This window comes from Podarcis vaucheri (genome assembly GCF_965113315.1).
Source record: "Podarcis vaucheri genome assembly, chromosome: 8".
NCBI classification, from domain to species: domain Eukaryota; kingdom Metazoa; phylum Chordata; class Lepidosauria; order Squamata; family Lacertidae; genus Podarcis; species Podarcis vaucheri.
Window position 1 is genome coordinate 81,627,520 of NC_138766.1, and position 14,746 is coordinate 81,642,265.

At 45.4% G+C, this 14,746-nt stretch overlaps 1 protein-coding gene across 2 annotated transcripts; it reads right to left on the reverse strand.

Annotated features, from left to right (window-relative positions):
* Positions 1-4,903: 4,903 nt before the first annotated feature.
* Positions 4,904-13,969, reverse strand: LOC309539419 (kelch-like protein 26). 2 transcript variants are annotated; one of them, XM_082235663.1, is made up of 5 exons: positions 13,857-13,969; positions 10,853-10,990; positions 9,540-9,618; positions 7,428-7,649; positions 4,904-6,502 (listed from the first exon to the last, which is right to left on the reverse strand). In XM_082235663.1, exons 2-5 carry the CDS (start codon positions 10,929-10,931, stop codon positions 4,993-4,995), a joined length of 1,890 nt encoding a protein of 629 aa, XP_082091789.1. In that variant the 5' UTR covers positions 10,932-10,990; positions 13,857-13,969; the 3' UTR covers positions 4,904-4,992. The 2 variants fall into 2 exon arrangements, with proteins under 2 accessions (XP_082091789.1, XP_082091790.1); XM_082235664.1 differs by lacking the exons at positions 9,540-9,618; positions 13,857-13,969 and having other exon boundaries at positions 10,853-10,992.
* Between the last annotated feature and the right edge of the window lie 777 nt (positions 13,970-14,746).

Below are 14,746 nucleotides of genomic sequence, written 5' to 3' on the forward strand. Positions count from 1 at the left end.
AAATCCTGAGGAACTGCTGCCAGCCAGTGCAGACAATGCTGAGGAAGATGGGCCAATGGTCTCACTCAGTATAAGGCAGCTTCCTAGAAGCTGCATAATCCTCTCCCACAACGAACAAAGAAGGAATCCATGCCATTACGGATGGATAACCCCATCCCCAGGAAGTTGTTGGAGAACTTAGAATCATAGGATGCTAGAGCTGGAAGGGACCCCAAGGGTCCTCTATTCCAGTGGTGTAGCGTGGGGGGTGCCAGGGGTGCCGGCCGCACCGGGCGCAACATTTTGGGGGGCGCGTTTGGCCGGCCCCCCTCGAGGAAGCGGGAACCTCTCCAAGGCGCAGCGCGCCGTCGGTGGAGGAAAAGAGCCGCGCAGCAGCAGCAGCAGCAGCAGCAGCAGCAGCAGCAGCAAAGCCGGGAGGAGGAGGAGGTGGAGCGAGCCTGCTAATTGCTTGCTGGGAATTACCGTAATTTTCGCTCCAAAACACACACTTTTTTGCTCCTAGAAAGGAAGGGAAAATGCCTGTGCGTGTTACAGAGCGAATGCACTCATGCTTGCTTTACAGCCAGGAGGAGGGGGAGGAGCTGAGGAGGAGGGAGGGAAGGAGAGCCATGCCAGCAAAGCGGGCAGCAGCCGCTTACACGCGAGGAGGCACAGACGGGAGCCATAGCGAGCCGGAAAAAGCGCTGCGTAGCCAGCAACAGCTGCTGCAGCCTCAGCTAGCAAAGGTCCGTGCGCTCTCTAAACGGGAGCAATGAGGCTGCAGAGGGACGGCAGGGCACAGGAGGGCTCTGAGCCACGAGCGCAGTGAAAATCAGTAAAAAGGTTTTTTAAAAGGCTGCTGGGGACAGGAGGGCACGGGATGAGGGAGAGGGGGAAATTACAATTCTCCCAGCGTCTCAGCTGATCCGCTGAGCAGGACTTGGGTTGCAGGGGATTCGCCATTAGCTGTGTAAAGCAGCAAAGAGGGAGAAAAGGAGCAAAGCGGGAGAGGAAAGGAGCTGCTTACACTGCTGTAAGTGGCTGCTGTCCGGTTGGCTCCTTTAAAACAACAGTGCTCTTTCCCTCCCCCCTCCCCGCTCAGCTCTCTGAAAAGCTCCTTCTCCACCCACCCCATGCGAGCTCCTTTTCCCCTTATTAGCCACATCCTTCTCCACCCACCCCACGCGTGTTCCTTGTCCCCTTAGACCCCTCTCCTGCATTATTAGCCACATCCTTCTTCACCCACCCCACGCGTGTTCCTTGTCCCCTTAGCAGTGGCGTAGCGTGGGGGGTGCAGGGGGGGCCGGGCGCAACATCTGGGGGTTAGGGTTAGGGGGCGCAAATCCACGGGTTAGGGGGCGCAAATTACTTGCCTTGCCCCGGGTGCTGACAACCCACGCTACGCCACTGCTCTATTCCAACCCCCTGCAATGCAGGAATCTCAGCTAAAGCATCCATGACAGATGGTCACCCAACCTCTGCTTAAAAACCTCCAAGGATGGAGAGTCCACCACTTCCCAAGGGAAGTCATTCCACTGTCAAACAGCTCTTACTGTCAGAAAGTTTTTCCTGGTGTTTAGTTGGAATCTCCTTTTCTTGGAACTTCTCCCCTGTGCAAATAGGGTGGGGAATTCTGGGAGGCCAGTTCCTTGTACTCACCAGGAGCTTCACAAAGCAGCAGAGAGCACGGGCTTTTCGACATGCACCAGGTGCAGTCAAATTTTGGAGAATGCAGCTGCTACTTTGCAATCAGCCTCGGCATACTTTGCTCAGAGGCAAAAGTGACTAGCTTCCTTCCACGATGCTGTAATTGCAAATTTCGCTCAATTAGGGATATGAGTGATGAAGCTCATTTAGGACCTGTGGCCACCTGCGGCCAACCTTTGCTCCTCAAAGAATACTGTGCACAGGTAAAAGTGTGCGTGCGTGTGTTTTAAAAATAATTGTTTTTTTTACAGCTACACAAATCTCTTTGCAATGCAGTTTGGCTAGCTCTCTCTGACACATATTCAAGAAGATGCTGGAGTCTAACCAGTAGTGGATGCTGTGGTGGGGCAAAGACGCTGACCTGACCTGCAAGCAGGTGAGTCGCTGCTGCTGAGCGGGAGGGACAGAGTGAGGTGGGCACTGAGGTGGACGCAGTGCAATTGCACAGAAAGCTGACCGCTGGAGGTGGCAGTAAGAAGACTTGTTGGGTACCGTATTTTTTGCTCTATAAGACTCACTTTTTCCCTCCTAAAAAGTAAGGGGAAATGTGTGTGCGTCTTATGGAGCGAATGCAGGCTGCGCAGCTATCCCAGAAGCCAGAACAGCAAGAGGGACTTCTGCTTTCACTGCGCAGCGATCCCTCTTGCTGTTGTGGCTTCTGAGATTCATAATATTTTTTTTCTTGTTTTCCTCCTCCAAAAGGTAGGTGCGTCTTGTAGTCTGGTGCGTCTTATAGAGCGAAAAATATGGTATTTTTATCATATGTGGTGGGAATGTAAAAAAGTGAAAAAAGTATGGGAAATGATATATAATGAAATGAAAAAAATGTTGAAATACACATTTATTAAGAAGCCAGAAGCATTTTGACTTGGCACTGTAGGAGATGATATAAATAGAAAGGATTGTAAATTATTTTTATATGCAGTGACGGCAGCAAGAATATTATTGGCACAAAATTGGAAGCAAGAAGAATTACCGACAAAAGAAGAATGGAGGATGAAACTGATGGACTATGCAGAATTAGGCAAATTAACAGGAAGAATTTGAAACCTGCAGGACCAGAGATTCACAGAAGACTGGTGTAAATTTACGGACTATTTGAAAAGTAATTGTGACGATCAGATTACGCTTGTAGGTTTGCAAGAAGTTTTGTAAGGTGAATTATTTGAATTATTGCAAAAACGGTAAAGAGGAGAAGTTTTAGTTAAGATAAGGCAATATGAACTTAGGAAATGCAGAAGAAGTGATAAGAATGGTGGATCATCAGAGGTGCTGATGGAAGTCCAAAAAGATTGTATAAGAAGTGAAGTTTTGTTGTATGTATGATAATTAATATGTTAAAATTAATAAAAATTATTATTAAAAAAAAGAAAACCTGTTGGGTAGGAAGTGGAAAGGAGTAGCTAGAAGCCTGAACAGCAGCCGTCCGCACTGTAACTATTTTGTTGCAGAGTGCTGGGGGAAATTTGCAGGAGTCCATTTTTCTCTTCCAACACTGATTTCCCTTCCCTTCCAGGTTCAGACCCCGCATATTGCCTCTTGTTGATTCAGGCTGGGAGATTAGTGATGAGCCATCTCTAAATTTGTCCCTCGAAAATCCTCACTAAATTGCCCCTTTGCCGTTTTCCCTTTCCTACAAGGGGGAGGGGTGGGGGTGGGGCCAGAGAAAGCAGGTTTTAATTGCCGGTTTCTTCTCACTATTTAACTGCATGAGATATATATATATATATATATATATATATATATATATATATATATATATATATTTAACACAACATAGAGACCTAATAAAGTTAGACATTCAAGAATAAAATATCTTGATATCCAAAACAAATCCACATGCTAATATCTGCAAATAACAATAACACATAGAATGAATACAGAAAGCTGGAAACCGATTCACCTCCCTGGAAGCCAATTATAAACTTTAAAGTGTAATAGTTCAATTATAATTTTTCTTTTCTCCTCTCTTAATAGCACTATTTATAGTCCTATTTCATCTTAAAAAAAAAAAAGGAAGGGAAAAATAACAAGAGGAAATCAGTAATAAAAGCCCCTACTCCCACGGGATGAGAAACAGACTTTGGGAAATTTAGAGAGGCTGTGCCAGAGGTAAATCAGAGTCCTCAGCCCAGATCAACAGGAAGCAACATAATGGACTGAACTTTCAAAGAGGAAGTGTTCAGCTTAAAGCCACAGCGGATCTGGAAAGTCTTACTAGCACTGAACCTGTCCCCACTGGGTAGGCTGATGCTGCAATTGGATTTTTTACTGCTCCCCCAAAAGGCACAAGTAAGGATGGGGAAAGCTTAATTAACTATGAACCCTGAAATTTTGTACCCCTTACAAACCAGTGCCAAAGTTTTGTCATTTTGTATGGTCTCGTAGGGGCCCCCCAAACAGAGTAACTGGTACATCCAATCAGGGTTCATAGTTAACACCCAGAAACATGGTCTGATTCACTCTAAACTGGTGCCAAAATTTTGTAGGTTAATAAAGCTGATGGGGGAAAAAAACCCCATGAGTTGCTTAGAACTAGTGATGGGGAGAATTTTGATTCAGTTTGTATTTAAAGGTGAATGTACTTAATCCACATTTTCCAAAGCAATTTGGAAACTGAGACACGGCCACCCTCTGAAATGTGCACTTCTTTGAATTTTGTGGTGCCGAATAAGACTGCATATATTAGTGAAAATAATGTATGAAAAGGCATTATTTTAGGGGGGGAATGCCTTGCAAAAATATGTCTTCTTAGGCAAAATTGCATACAAAAATGTGTGGGAGGAATTTGCAATAACATGCGGCTGAATTTTCTCGAGGACTTAAGTAAAAGAATTCAGAAACCGATGCGGAAATGTGGAGAACTGGGTTTAGGACTGGGAAAATGAGGAAGTGAAATTGACAGATTGAGCCACCCCTATTTAGAACAGGAACTAGTCCATGGACCTCTAGATTTTGCTGGATTAAAACCCTGACCATCGGCTATGTTTGCTGGGCTTTATGGGATCAGGAGTCCAACAATGTCTGGAGAGCCACAGATTCTCCATCCCTGCCTTGGGAAACACCAGAATACAAAATTCAAGGAGAACTTGGGTTGTTGTTTTTTAATTAAGCTTCCAGGACAGGTGTAAGCTTTTCTGTTTCTGTTGTCCTTAACCCCGTTATTCTGAGAGCAGCACCAATGAAATAAATGGGAGCTGGAGGCAAAGCAAAGTCCTACTTTCAGACGAGAGACAGACCTTTATTATGGGAGTCCATTCCTAAAAACACAGGGAAGCATATGGAGCCTTTGAAGCGTTTGGGAGATCATCTTCCACCCCAACAGCAGTTAAGGCTGCAGCCCTCTCGAGAGGAAGAAGAGCTCAGCTGCTTCTTCTTGACATCATCCACCCCGGACACCGCTGGGCTCAGTGCGGTGCCAAACAGAAGGAGCTGGATTGGTTTTTTGGGCATCTTCAGGGGTGCGACGTTGGATATTCTCACCTGGGAAGCCGTCGTGGGGATTTCCTCAGGGCACCGGGTCCAGCTTGTGTCCTCTGGAACCCAGCTGTAAATCGTATTATAGGAGCGGGTTTCGTCCTTGCCCGCCAACAGGTAGATCTTACCTTGCCATTCCACCGCGCAAGAAAAAGCCAAGGCTGTCGGTAGCTCTGGGACAGTGACTTCCCAGCTCACCCTGCCATTCTCAAGGAGGTAAAAGCTCCCTTTGGTGCAGTTGGGGAGCTCCTCAGTGGCCATGGCGCTCTGGACCAGGAAATTGCCCCTTTCCTCGGTGTACCCACCGAAAACATATATCCCATTACCGACTGAGACAGCCGCTGCACCATAGCAGGCAAAGTCCATGGGCACCTCATTCCACCAGTCGGCATTTGTATCGTAGATCAGAAGCCCCTTGTAGCTCCTGGAGGCTTTCCCCCCTACAAGGTAAAGCTTATTCCTGAGCACCGTTGAAGCTGGGTACATCACGGCAAGGGGCAGGTTGGAGATTGGGGCCCAGGCATTCTGCTCAATGCTGAAGGCCTCTGCGGAAGAGAGAGGGCCAGTATCGCTGCAGCCTCCGACAGCATACAGCTTTTTGTCACAGGCCAGAAAGGGGTGGAGGGCCCGGGCTGTGAACATGGACGGGAGTTGTGTCCATTGGCTGGTCAAGGAATCGTACTGATGCAGAGTGTCAACAAAAGAGCAGTCGGCCTTCTGACCTCCAGACAAGTAAAGCTTGCAGCCCATGGAGGCACATCCAGAGTAGCTCAGGTACTTCAGCGGCGGCAATGTCTCCCACTTCTCTGAGTTGGGGTCGAAACAGTACAGGTAAGATTCTGGGTCATCTCCATCCTGGGTCCTGCTCTCATCGACCTTCAGGCAAGCAAGGCAGTCGTCGTACATGCCCTTCCTGAGCCCGCCACTTGCTTGGAGCCTCCCTGCCCCATCCAGCTCCTTCCACTTCAGACGCACGTGCCTGTAGTACTCTGCAGTGTCCGCCTGGACATCGACGAGCTCTTCGTGGGTGAGCAGCGAAAAGCGGACATGTCCGAGGAGCTCTTTGTACAGCGGGAGGCGCACGGAGGCCGCAGACTCCACCCAGTTGCGCACAGCCTGGTAGACGATCAGCTCAGAGGGCACTTCCAGGTTGTCTGAGGAGATGAGGCTGATTAAAGCTTTGGGTTCCAGGTTCAGGAAGGCTTCCTGCTTAGCGAGGGGCACAAAGTGTTGCTTGATATAGCATGAGGCTGCGTGAAGCAAAGGCTGGTGGTTGTGCTGATGAGCCAGGCTGTAAAGGGTGAGGCAGTTGTTCATGGAGATGTTCATCTCGAGAAACCTGGCAGGGAAACAAAAGAGATGCCATCAGTTTTAGAGACCAATGCCTTCTCCCATTGAAATGTTTGGATGAAATATTGCTCTGGGAATTATGTGTCTCCCCATGTTGATATTCCCCGCCCCCTTCTCTCAACAGAAACATAACAGAAACATCGAGCAGTTAACAGAGGGGTCCCTCCCCTCCCTGATGCTGTAGACTACAGTTTCCATTATCCTTCCTGTCTTGGCTGGGGCTGGTGGGAACTGTAGTCTAAAACATCTGGACAGACCATGTTGGCTACCCCCAGGCTACCAATACCAATAAAAAATAATTCTATCAACATCATAATGATGTGCACAGAGTAGCAGTGTTAGCAAGAAGGATGATAACATTCCAAAGAAACTTCATGCCTAAATGAGGCCAATAAAGGGGAAAGCCATTTGGGAAAGAAGAAGAAGAAGAAGAGTTTGGATTTGATATCCCGCTTTATCACTACCCGAAGGAGTCTCAAAGCGGCTAACATTCTCCTTTCCCTTCCTCCCCCACAACAAACACCCTGTGAGGTGAGTGGGGCTGAGAGACTTCAGAGAAGTGTGACTAGCCCAAGGTCACCCAGCAGCTGCATGTGGAGGAGCGGAGACGCGAACCCGGTTCCCCAGATTACGAGACCACCGCTCTTAACCACTACACCACACTGGCTCTCTAAGAAAGAGTTCCTTAAGAGTTCCTGTTTGTGCTTGCAACATAATGCTGTAATAGAAGGACTATAGATCTACCAAATGCTTGTTAATTCTTATCAGTGAGAAGGGAGAGGGGAACTCCTGTACTTCTTTGTATCCTGTCTTAGTTTCATGATGTTAGCCACCCTGAGCCCGGCTCTGGCCAGAGAGGGTGGGGTACAAATAAAATTTTTAAATTATTATTATTGACTTGACACTTGCATTACCTTCCAGCTGTCTCTTTCAGTGGAAGGATCTGGAGCTTGCTAGCTGCAGTAAAGAGGTCCTGGGCAGTTTCTGCAGTGAGAGACACCTCTTCTGTGTAGAGATAGTCCAGCAGGCAGTGGAGTGTGGAAGCAGTGATGTCCTTAAGCTGGATCTCCCCGTTGTGTGACTCAGAATGGACTAACATATCTCTGAAATAAGGACTGACTGATGCCAACAGCATCCTGCATTTGGAAAGAAGAAACGTGCACATTATTTATTAGCTATATTTACTGGAGAGGGGACCATAACTGTCAACTTTCCCCTTTTCTTGCGAGGAATCCTATTCGGAAAAAGGGAAATTCCATTTAAAAAAGGGAAACATTGACAGCTATGCAGGGGACACCCCCCCCACTATTATTGCCTTCTGGGCATTGTGCAAGAAAAGAGTAAAGCCAAGTAAAATCACAAAAACCAGAACAAGCTTCAAAATGCAGTTTTAAAACCCTGAGGGTAAGCTGCATTGCAAACAGCAGAAGTAGAGAATTTAGAATTTAATAGAAACACTTAAAAAGCCTGAGAGAATGAAAAGGGTTGGGTTTTTTTTTTGTCTGGTACCAAAAATACATTAAATTAGTTGCCAGGTGGGCCTGTCAGGGGAGAGCATTCTATACATGTGGAGCCACTACTGAGGAGGCCATGAATCATGAAAGGGAACAAGAAGATTCTCTGACTAATGTTCTTTTTCTTTTTTGGCCATGGAAAAGGGAGAGTTGTTTGGATTCTCTAAGACAGGGTTTCCCAAACTTGGATCTCCAGCTATTTTTGCACTACAATTCCCATTATCCCTGAGCACTGGTCCTGCTAGCTAAGGAGGATGGGAGTTGTAGTCCAAAAACAGCTGGAGACCCAAGCTTAGGGAACCCTGCTCTAAGACCTCTCAGTGCTCTTTCATTTGACTGGCCATCCAGTCTTCCTGGACCTTTCTCAGGTTTAGGACAGAGTGGCACTATATTGTTGGGTGCCCTCTGGTGCTTTCGGAAGGTAATGTGGAGTCATCGCTGCTCTAACTAATGACTATTCTTCTGTGGGATATCACAAGGTTCCTTTGTTGTTGATGTTTAGTCATTTAGTTGTGTCAGACTCTTCGTGACCCCATGGACCAGAGCATGCCAGGTACTCCTGTCTTCCACTGCCTCCCGCAGTTTGGTCAAACTCATGCTGGTAGCTTCGAGAACACTGTCCAACCATCTTGTCCTCTGTCGCCCCCTTCTCCTTGTGCCCTCCATCTTTCCCAACATCAGGGTCTTTTCCAGGGAGTCTTCTCTTCTCATGAGGTGGCCAAAGTATTGGAGCCTCAGCTTCAGGATCTGTCCTTCCAGTGTACTCAGGGCTGATTTCCTTAAGAATGGAGAGATTTGATCTTCTTGCAGTCAATGAGACTCTCAAGAGTCTCCTCCAACACCATAATTCACAAGCATCAATTATTTGGCGATCAGCCTTCTTTATGGTCCAGCTCTCACTTCCATACATCGCTACTGGGAAAATCATAGCTTTAACTATACGGACCTTTGTTCCCAACACTGGAGAAAAATCTGCATTCAGATGCAAGGAGTCCCTCGATTTGAACTGTGGTGGCATCCATATGTTGACAAGACTCTATTTCTCTCTTTTTCATCCAATTCAGCTGTCCTCGTGTCTTCCTGGATTGTCTAGATGCTATTCTGGACAGAGTGAGACCTAATAGGTGGAAACTCAAGGCAGATGGGACAGAGGTGATGATAACTCTCAAGCCTTGGTGTTGGGCAGCTTCCTACAACCTGCTGCCCTCCAGAGGTTTTGGACAGCAACTCCCATCATCCCTGACTATTGGCCATGCTGGAAACCACCAGAAGGGAAAGAGTTAGGTAGGGGATTTATATTTCTGGATACAAGCACCGAGTAAGTGTATGGCTCAAATACTAGAACTTCCACAGGACCACATGGGACCCAAAAGCCATTTAGATCTACCTGCTGAAAAGTTCCTTCTACATAAAACAACATTGTCCCTGTTGTGGTGGGAAATAGGCCAGGATCAAAACAAGTTTTGTCTTGTCTGCAAGGGGTTACCACTGCCTGCAATGGTACAGACTCACCTGTGGCAATGAAAGCTCTTTCCTTCCACGCCCAAGGTGACATCGCATAGCTGCTGGGTCTGGTATAGCTGTTTCAAGCCTTAAAAAGAAGAAAGGAAACAAAGCTGTTGTTACTCTCTCTCCACACAACAGCGGGATTTTGGGGAAATGGAATTAGAGAACCAGAAGTAACCCTGAAGCTCATCTGGTCTAACCCTGAAGCTCAGCACAGGCTCTGTAATGTAGAATGCAGCAACAGCTTCCCTGACAAGTAGCCATATAGCTCGGCGTAGATACTATTTGTGGAGAGCCCACCACCTCCTCTAGCAGTATGTTTAATTCTGAGCATCAGACTGTTTCTCATAAACTGTAGCTTGGGAATCTTTGCTTCCCTGCAATTTCCACCCATTGGTTCTAAGTTCTCTGGAGCAACAGAGAATACGTCTGCTCCAACATTTGCAAAGACAGTCTTTCAGATATCTGAAGGCAACTGTTATGTCCATCTCCTAACCTTCTCTTCTCTGGGCTTACCACACCCAACTCTTCCTTTTTAAAAATCCTTTATTATTTTATTCACATGATATACATTCTTTACAACAAACAACTCCAAAATAAACAGATAACTCCAAAATAAAATCATATGTAACAAAACCATAAGTCTCATGTTTTCCTTTACACTGATCTCCTCTCCGATATCTTTACTTGATATTTCTTGCTGCTTTCTGCTTTCCTTATAGAATCTTTATGAAAATTTAAATCTCTTAAATCCTATACCAAACTTTAACAGTTTCAATTAATCGCTTCACCTCCCTCCCCCTCAGCCCAGTACTTCCCTCCACCCATTTTTTTTTTTGGGGGGGGGTGAAATTGCTTTTATTTGATTTTACAAATGTAAATTTATAACAAAACCAAATATATATCCATATAGAGAGACTTCTCTGGATCTCAAGACTCGCCCCCCCATCTGATCCATGGGTCCTACTGTCAACATTTTCAACTACATATTATTTCATAATCTACATTTTAAATCTATCCACATTGTCCATAGTATTTGTTACATTACAAGTGAGATTAAAATCCTGCTGATGTTTTCATCTGCTTACAGTTGTCTCCTAAATAAATTGTAAATTTCCCCCATTCTTTCTTTAAGTTTTTGTCTTCTTGGTCCCTGAGCTTTCCGGTCAGTTTAGCAATTTTGGCGTAGTCTAAAAGCTTGATTTGCCATCTCTTCTTTCCACACTTAACTCTTCCAACTGTTCCCTGCAGGTCATGGTTCCCACCACCCAAGAGTGAACCATCCCATTTCCCTTCACTCGGGAGATCTTGAGACTTACCCTGACATAAATAGGCTTCATGAGATGGAAGAGGTTTTTCTATGTCATCCTCTTCGTCGCTATCCCTCAGGGAATCCATTATCTCAGCCTCTAAAAAAGGCTCAGGAATCACTCGGCAGCTTCATCACATTCACCTATCTGGAAATAGAATAAGACTATAGAACTCAAACAGCCTTTCCCACTAACTCAGCCTTGTGTGGTGTAGTGGCTAATGTGTCAGACTAGGACCTGGGAGACCAGGGTTCAAATTCTCACTTGGCCATGAAGTTCACTGGATTGGGCCAGTCACTGCCTTTCAGCTTAACCGACCTCACAGGGTTGTTGTGGGAAATTCAGCGAGAAGAACCATGCACACCACCTTAATTTCCTTGGAGTAAAGGTGGTATATACCGTATTTTTCGCTTCATAAGATGCACTTTTTTCCTCCTAAAAAGTAAAGGGATATGTGTGTGCATCTTATGGAGCAAATGGCGCTGTGCAGCTCTCCCTCTCAGCGCAGCACCTCTTCAGCGAAGCGGGAGGAGAAACGGAAGGGGCTCCGTTTCTCCTCCCGCTTCTCTAGAGAGGCGCTGCGCAGAGAGGGCTACCTTAACCTCACTGGGTTATTGTGAGGTTGTTGTGTGATAGCCCTTGTATAGCCCCCTGAGCAACTTGACAAACAGACAGGAGAACATTATTCTTGTTTTCCCTCTTCAGTCAGTCTTGGATTCCATCACTGCCCAAACCATGTGCCTCTATCTCTCCAAACGGCCAGATGATCCCATCTTTTTTTCCTGGGGCTTCCTGTGAGAGAATGAAATCCAAGCACTAATGCCTGTTAAAATGCTTCTCCTGTTCACTTGCAAAATCAAGTTACAGATAGGTAGCTGTGTTGGTCTGGCATAGTCAAAATAAAAATTTTTTTTCCAGTAGCACCTTAAAGACCAACTAAGTTAGTTCTTGGTATGAGCTTTCGTGTGCATGCACACTTCTTCAGATACACTGAAACAGAAGTTGTCAGATCCTTCTATATAGTGAGAAGGCGGGGAGGGGTATTACTCAGAAGGGTGGTGGGAATGGGAGATTGGCAGATAGCTGAGATGAGCCTGTTGACGACTCTTAACGACTGTAATTGAATTTAAGAGTCGTCAACAGGCTCATCTCAGCTATCTGCCAATCTCCCATTCCCACCACCCTTCTGAGTAATACCCCTCCCCGCCTTCTCACTATATAGAAGGATCTGGAAACTTCTGTTTCAGTGTCTCTGAAGAACTGTGCATGCACACGAAAGCTCATACCAAGAACTAACTTAGTTGGTCTTTAAGGTGCTACTGGAAGGAATTTCTTTATTTTGCAAAATCAAGCTTTTGTAAAGAGGGTCTACAGAAATAAAAGATTCAGAATAATTTTTTTCTTGTTTTCCTCCTCTAAAAACTAGGCGCGTCTTATGGTCAGGTGCGTCTTATAGAGCGAAAAATACGGTAGATGCAATAATAAAATAAAATAAATAATTCCCCAACTTGGCACACTCTCGATGTTTTTGATTACAATCTAGCTTTAGCCTTGGCCAGCATGACAAATGGTCAGGGATGATGGGGTTGCCCAAAACATCTAGAGGGAACCCGATTAGGGAAGGCTGTCCTCATCCAAGTTCTTGAAATCCCAGGCTAGGAATTTTTTTCTCAGTTTCACATCCTGCCTCTTAGAGTGTGGTGCTGATAATGCCAAGGTTGCAGGTTTGATCCCCGTACGGGACAGCTGCTTATTCCTGCATTGAAGTACGTTGGACACGTTTTGCACCAAATGGGGTAACCAATTTGGGTGCCCCAAAATCATACTGCCACTAAATATAGAATTTGTTTTGTCAGCTACAACCTGTGATCAACCTATTTCCAAAGGGAAAGGGAGAATTATGGTGATCGTCTAGGATTCAGCTTCCGGTCCAAGAGTTTCCAAGAACTTCTGATCTGGAATTTCTCACAGATGCTTGGTTTACTTTTAACTTTTTTTTTTTACATTCATTTTTTTTTTAAAAGGATACTTTTTAATTAGTTGCTAACATGCAAATATAGTACTTGCAGATTTGAACATATGTGTTTCAGACCACAGCATTGCAAAGGTATTGTGTTCTCATGATACCACAATACATTTTCTCATAAAAACATCTCCCGCCATGTGACCACCTGATAGTGTAAATTTTCATGTTTCCTGCCTCTAAGAATGGAGACCCCAAGGTTACCCCAAGACAATTTGCTGCCTCTGGTGAAGGACAAAATCGTGCCCCACTTCCTAGTGCACCTACAAAAGATGGCCAAAATGGCTGTTGACCGTTTGTTCAACACTGCTGACAAGACAGCATCATCCACTGTATAATAATAAGAATAATAAGAATAATAAGAATAATAAGAATAATAAGAATAATAAGAATAATAAGAATAATAAGAATAATAATAAGAATATAATTATACCCCACCCATCCGGCTTCCAACAGAATATTAAAATACAGTAGTCTATTAAACATTAAAAGCTTCCCTAAACAGGGCTGCCTTCAGATGTCTTCTAAAAGTCTGGTAGTTGTTTTTCTCTTTGACATCTGGGGGGAGGGCGTTCCACAGGGCGGGTGCCACTACCAAGAAGGCCCTCTGCCTGGTTCCCTGTAACCTCAGGAGCTGGACCTCAGTGTCCGGGCAAAACGATGGGGGTGGAGACGCTCCTTCAGGTATACTGGACCAAGGCGGTTTAAGGCTTTAAAGGTCAACACCAACACTTTGAATTGTGCTCGGAAACGTACTGGGAGCCAGTGTAGGTATTTCAAGACCGTTGTTATGTGGTCTTGGCAGCTGCTCCCAGTCTGAGGTTAGCTTTGGGGTCACATTAGCAGGCCATGTGGGACACACAGGTCTGTTCACAGCTGCGTCCTGAAAAACTTCATGCCAGTCTCAGACAGCTGCTGCACTCTACCCAATGGTAGGGCTGGACCTCAGTGTGTGTGTATGTGTATGTGTATGTGACCATAACTACTAACCTGTGTTGCAGAGACAAGGCCTCAATTTTTTCCCCCCAAGCTTGCATAGCAGGGGAATCAAATAAAGAATGATAATGGTCGCCTCCCCTCTGTGTTCCAATAGCTCCAACTGCCAGTGGATGGCTCTTAAGGGTGCAGGCACCTCAGGTACACAATGTGCTTTAAATGTGTAGTGTGCACACAATAAGGATGGCTTTTGTCATTCCAGGACTATCCCTGGAAAACTGGGAAACTTGGAGAGTATGGAGCTTTAACCACTGTTGCTGATTTGGTGGTGTAGAGCAGGTATTCAGTGCTATAGCAGACAACCTTAATGTCTTTCTTAATGCTCTCTCTCTCTCTCTTCTGGAATCTAGACACATATAAAAAATGTTGTGAAAATTCTTTTTTTTTTAAAAGTTTTGAACAATGTATCAAATTTGCCATAGCTCACCATTGCCATCTAGTGTTACATTTCTATAATGCACTTTACAACACAAAACGGTTTATTTGCAGCTGTATAGCTGAGCGCTCTCTCTCTCTCTCTCTCTCTCTCTCTCTCTCTCTCTCTCTCTCTCTGTGTGTGTGTGTGTGTGTGTGTGTCTGTCTCTTGAAATGTATCTCTCACTAGAATCAAATCAAGCGGAAAAGAGAGATGTTTCAAAAACTGTGAACTCTGGCTATTTCCAACAACAGCAAGAGCCTGTGGCTGAAAAGCTACAAAAGCAGCAGTCACCCTTTTTGGGGGATTTTTTTTTTGCAATTGCTTCAAATAGCTAAAAGAGCTCCTCTCACCCCCCCCCCCACGTTCCTTCTCTAGCCTATCATTTTCTTTAACCTCAAAAGGCGCCTGAATGATGCCCTTCAGAGGTCTTTGAAGCACCAAACTTTTCAATAACACGTGTCACAAA

Excerpts from the sequence above, each read along its gene's own strand:
- LOC309539419 (XM_082235663.1), bottom strand. The coding sequence starts at position 10,931 with ATGGATTCCCTGAGGGATAGCGACGAAGAGGATGACATAGAAAAACCT. Across the intron at positions 9,619-10,852 it reads TGAAGCCTATTTATGTCAGG|GCTTGAAACAGCTATACCAG; the intron begins GTAAGTCTCAAG and ends CTTCTTTTTAAG. Across the intron at positions 7,650-9,539 it reads AAGAGCTTTCATTGCCACAG|GATGCTGTTGGCATCAGTCA; the intron begins GTGAGTCTGTAC and ends TTCCAAATGCAG.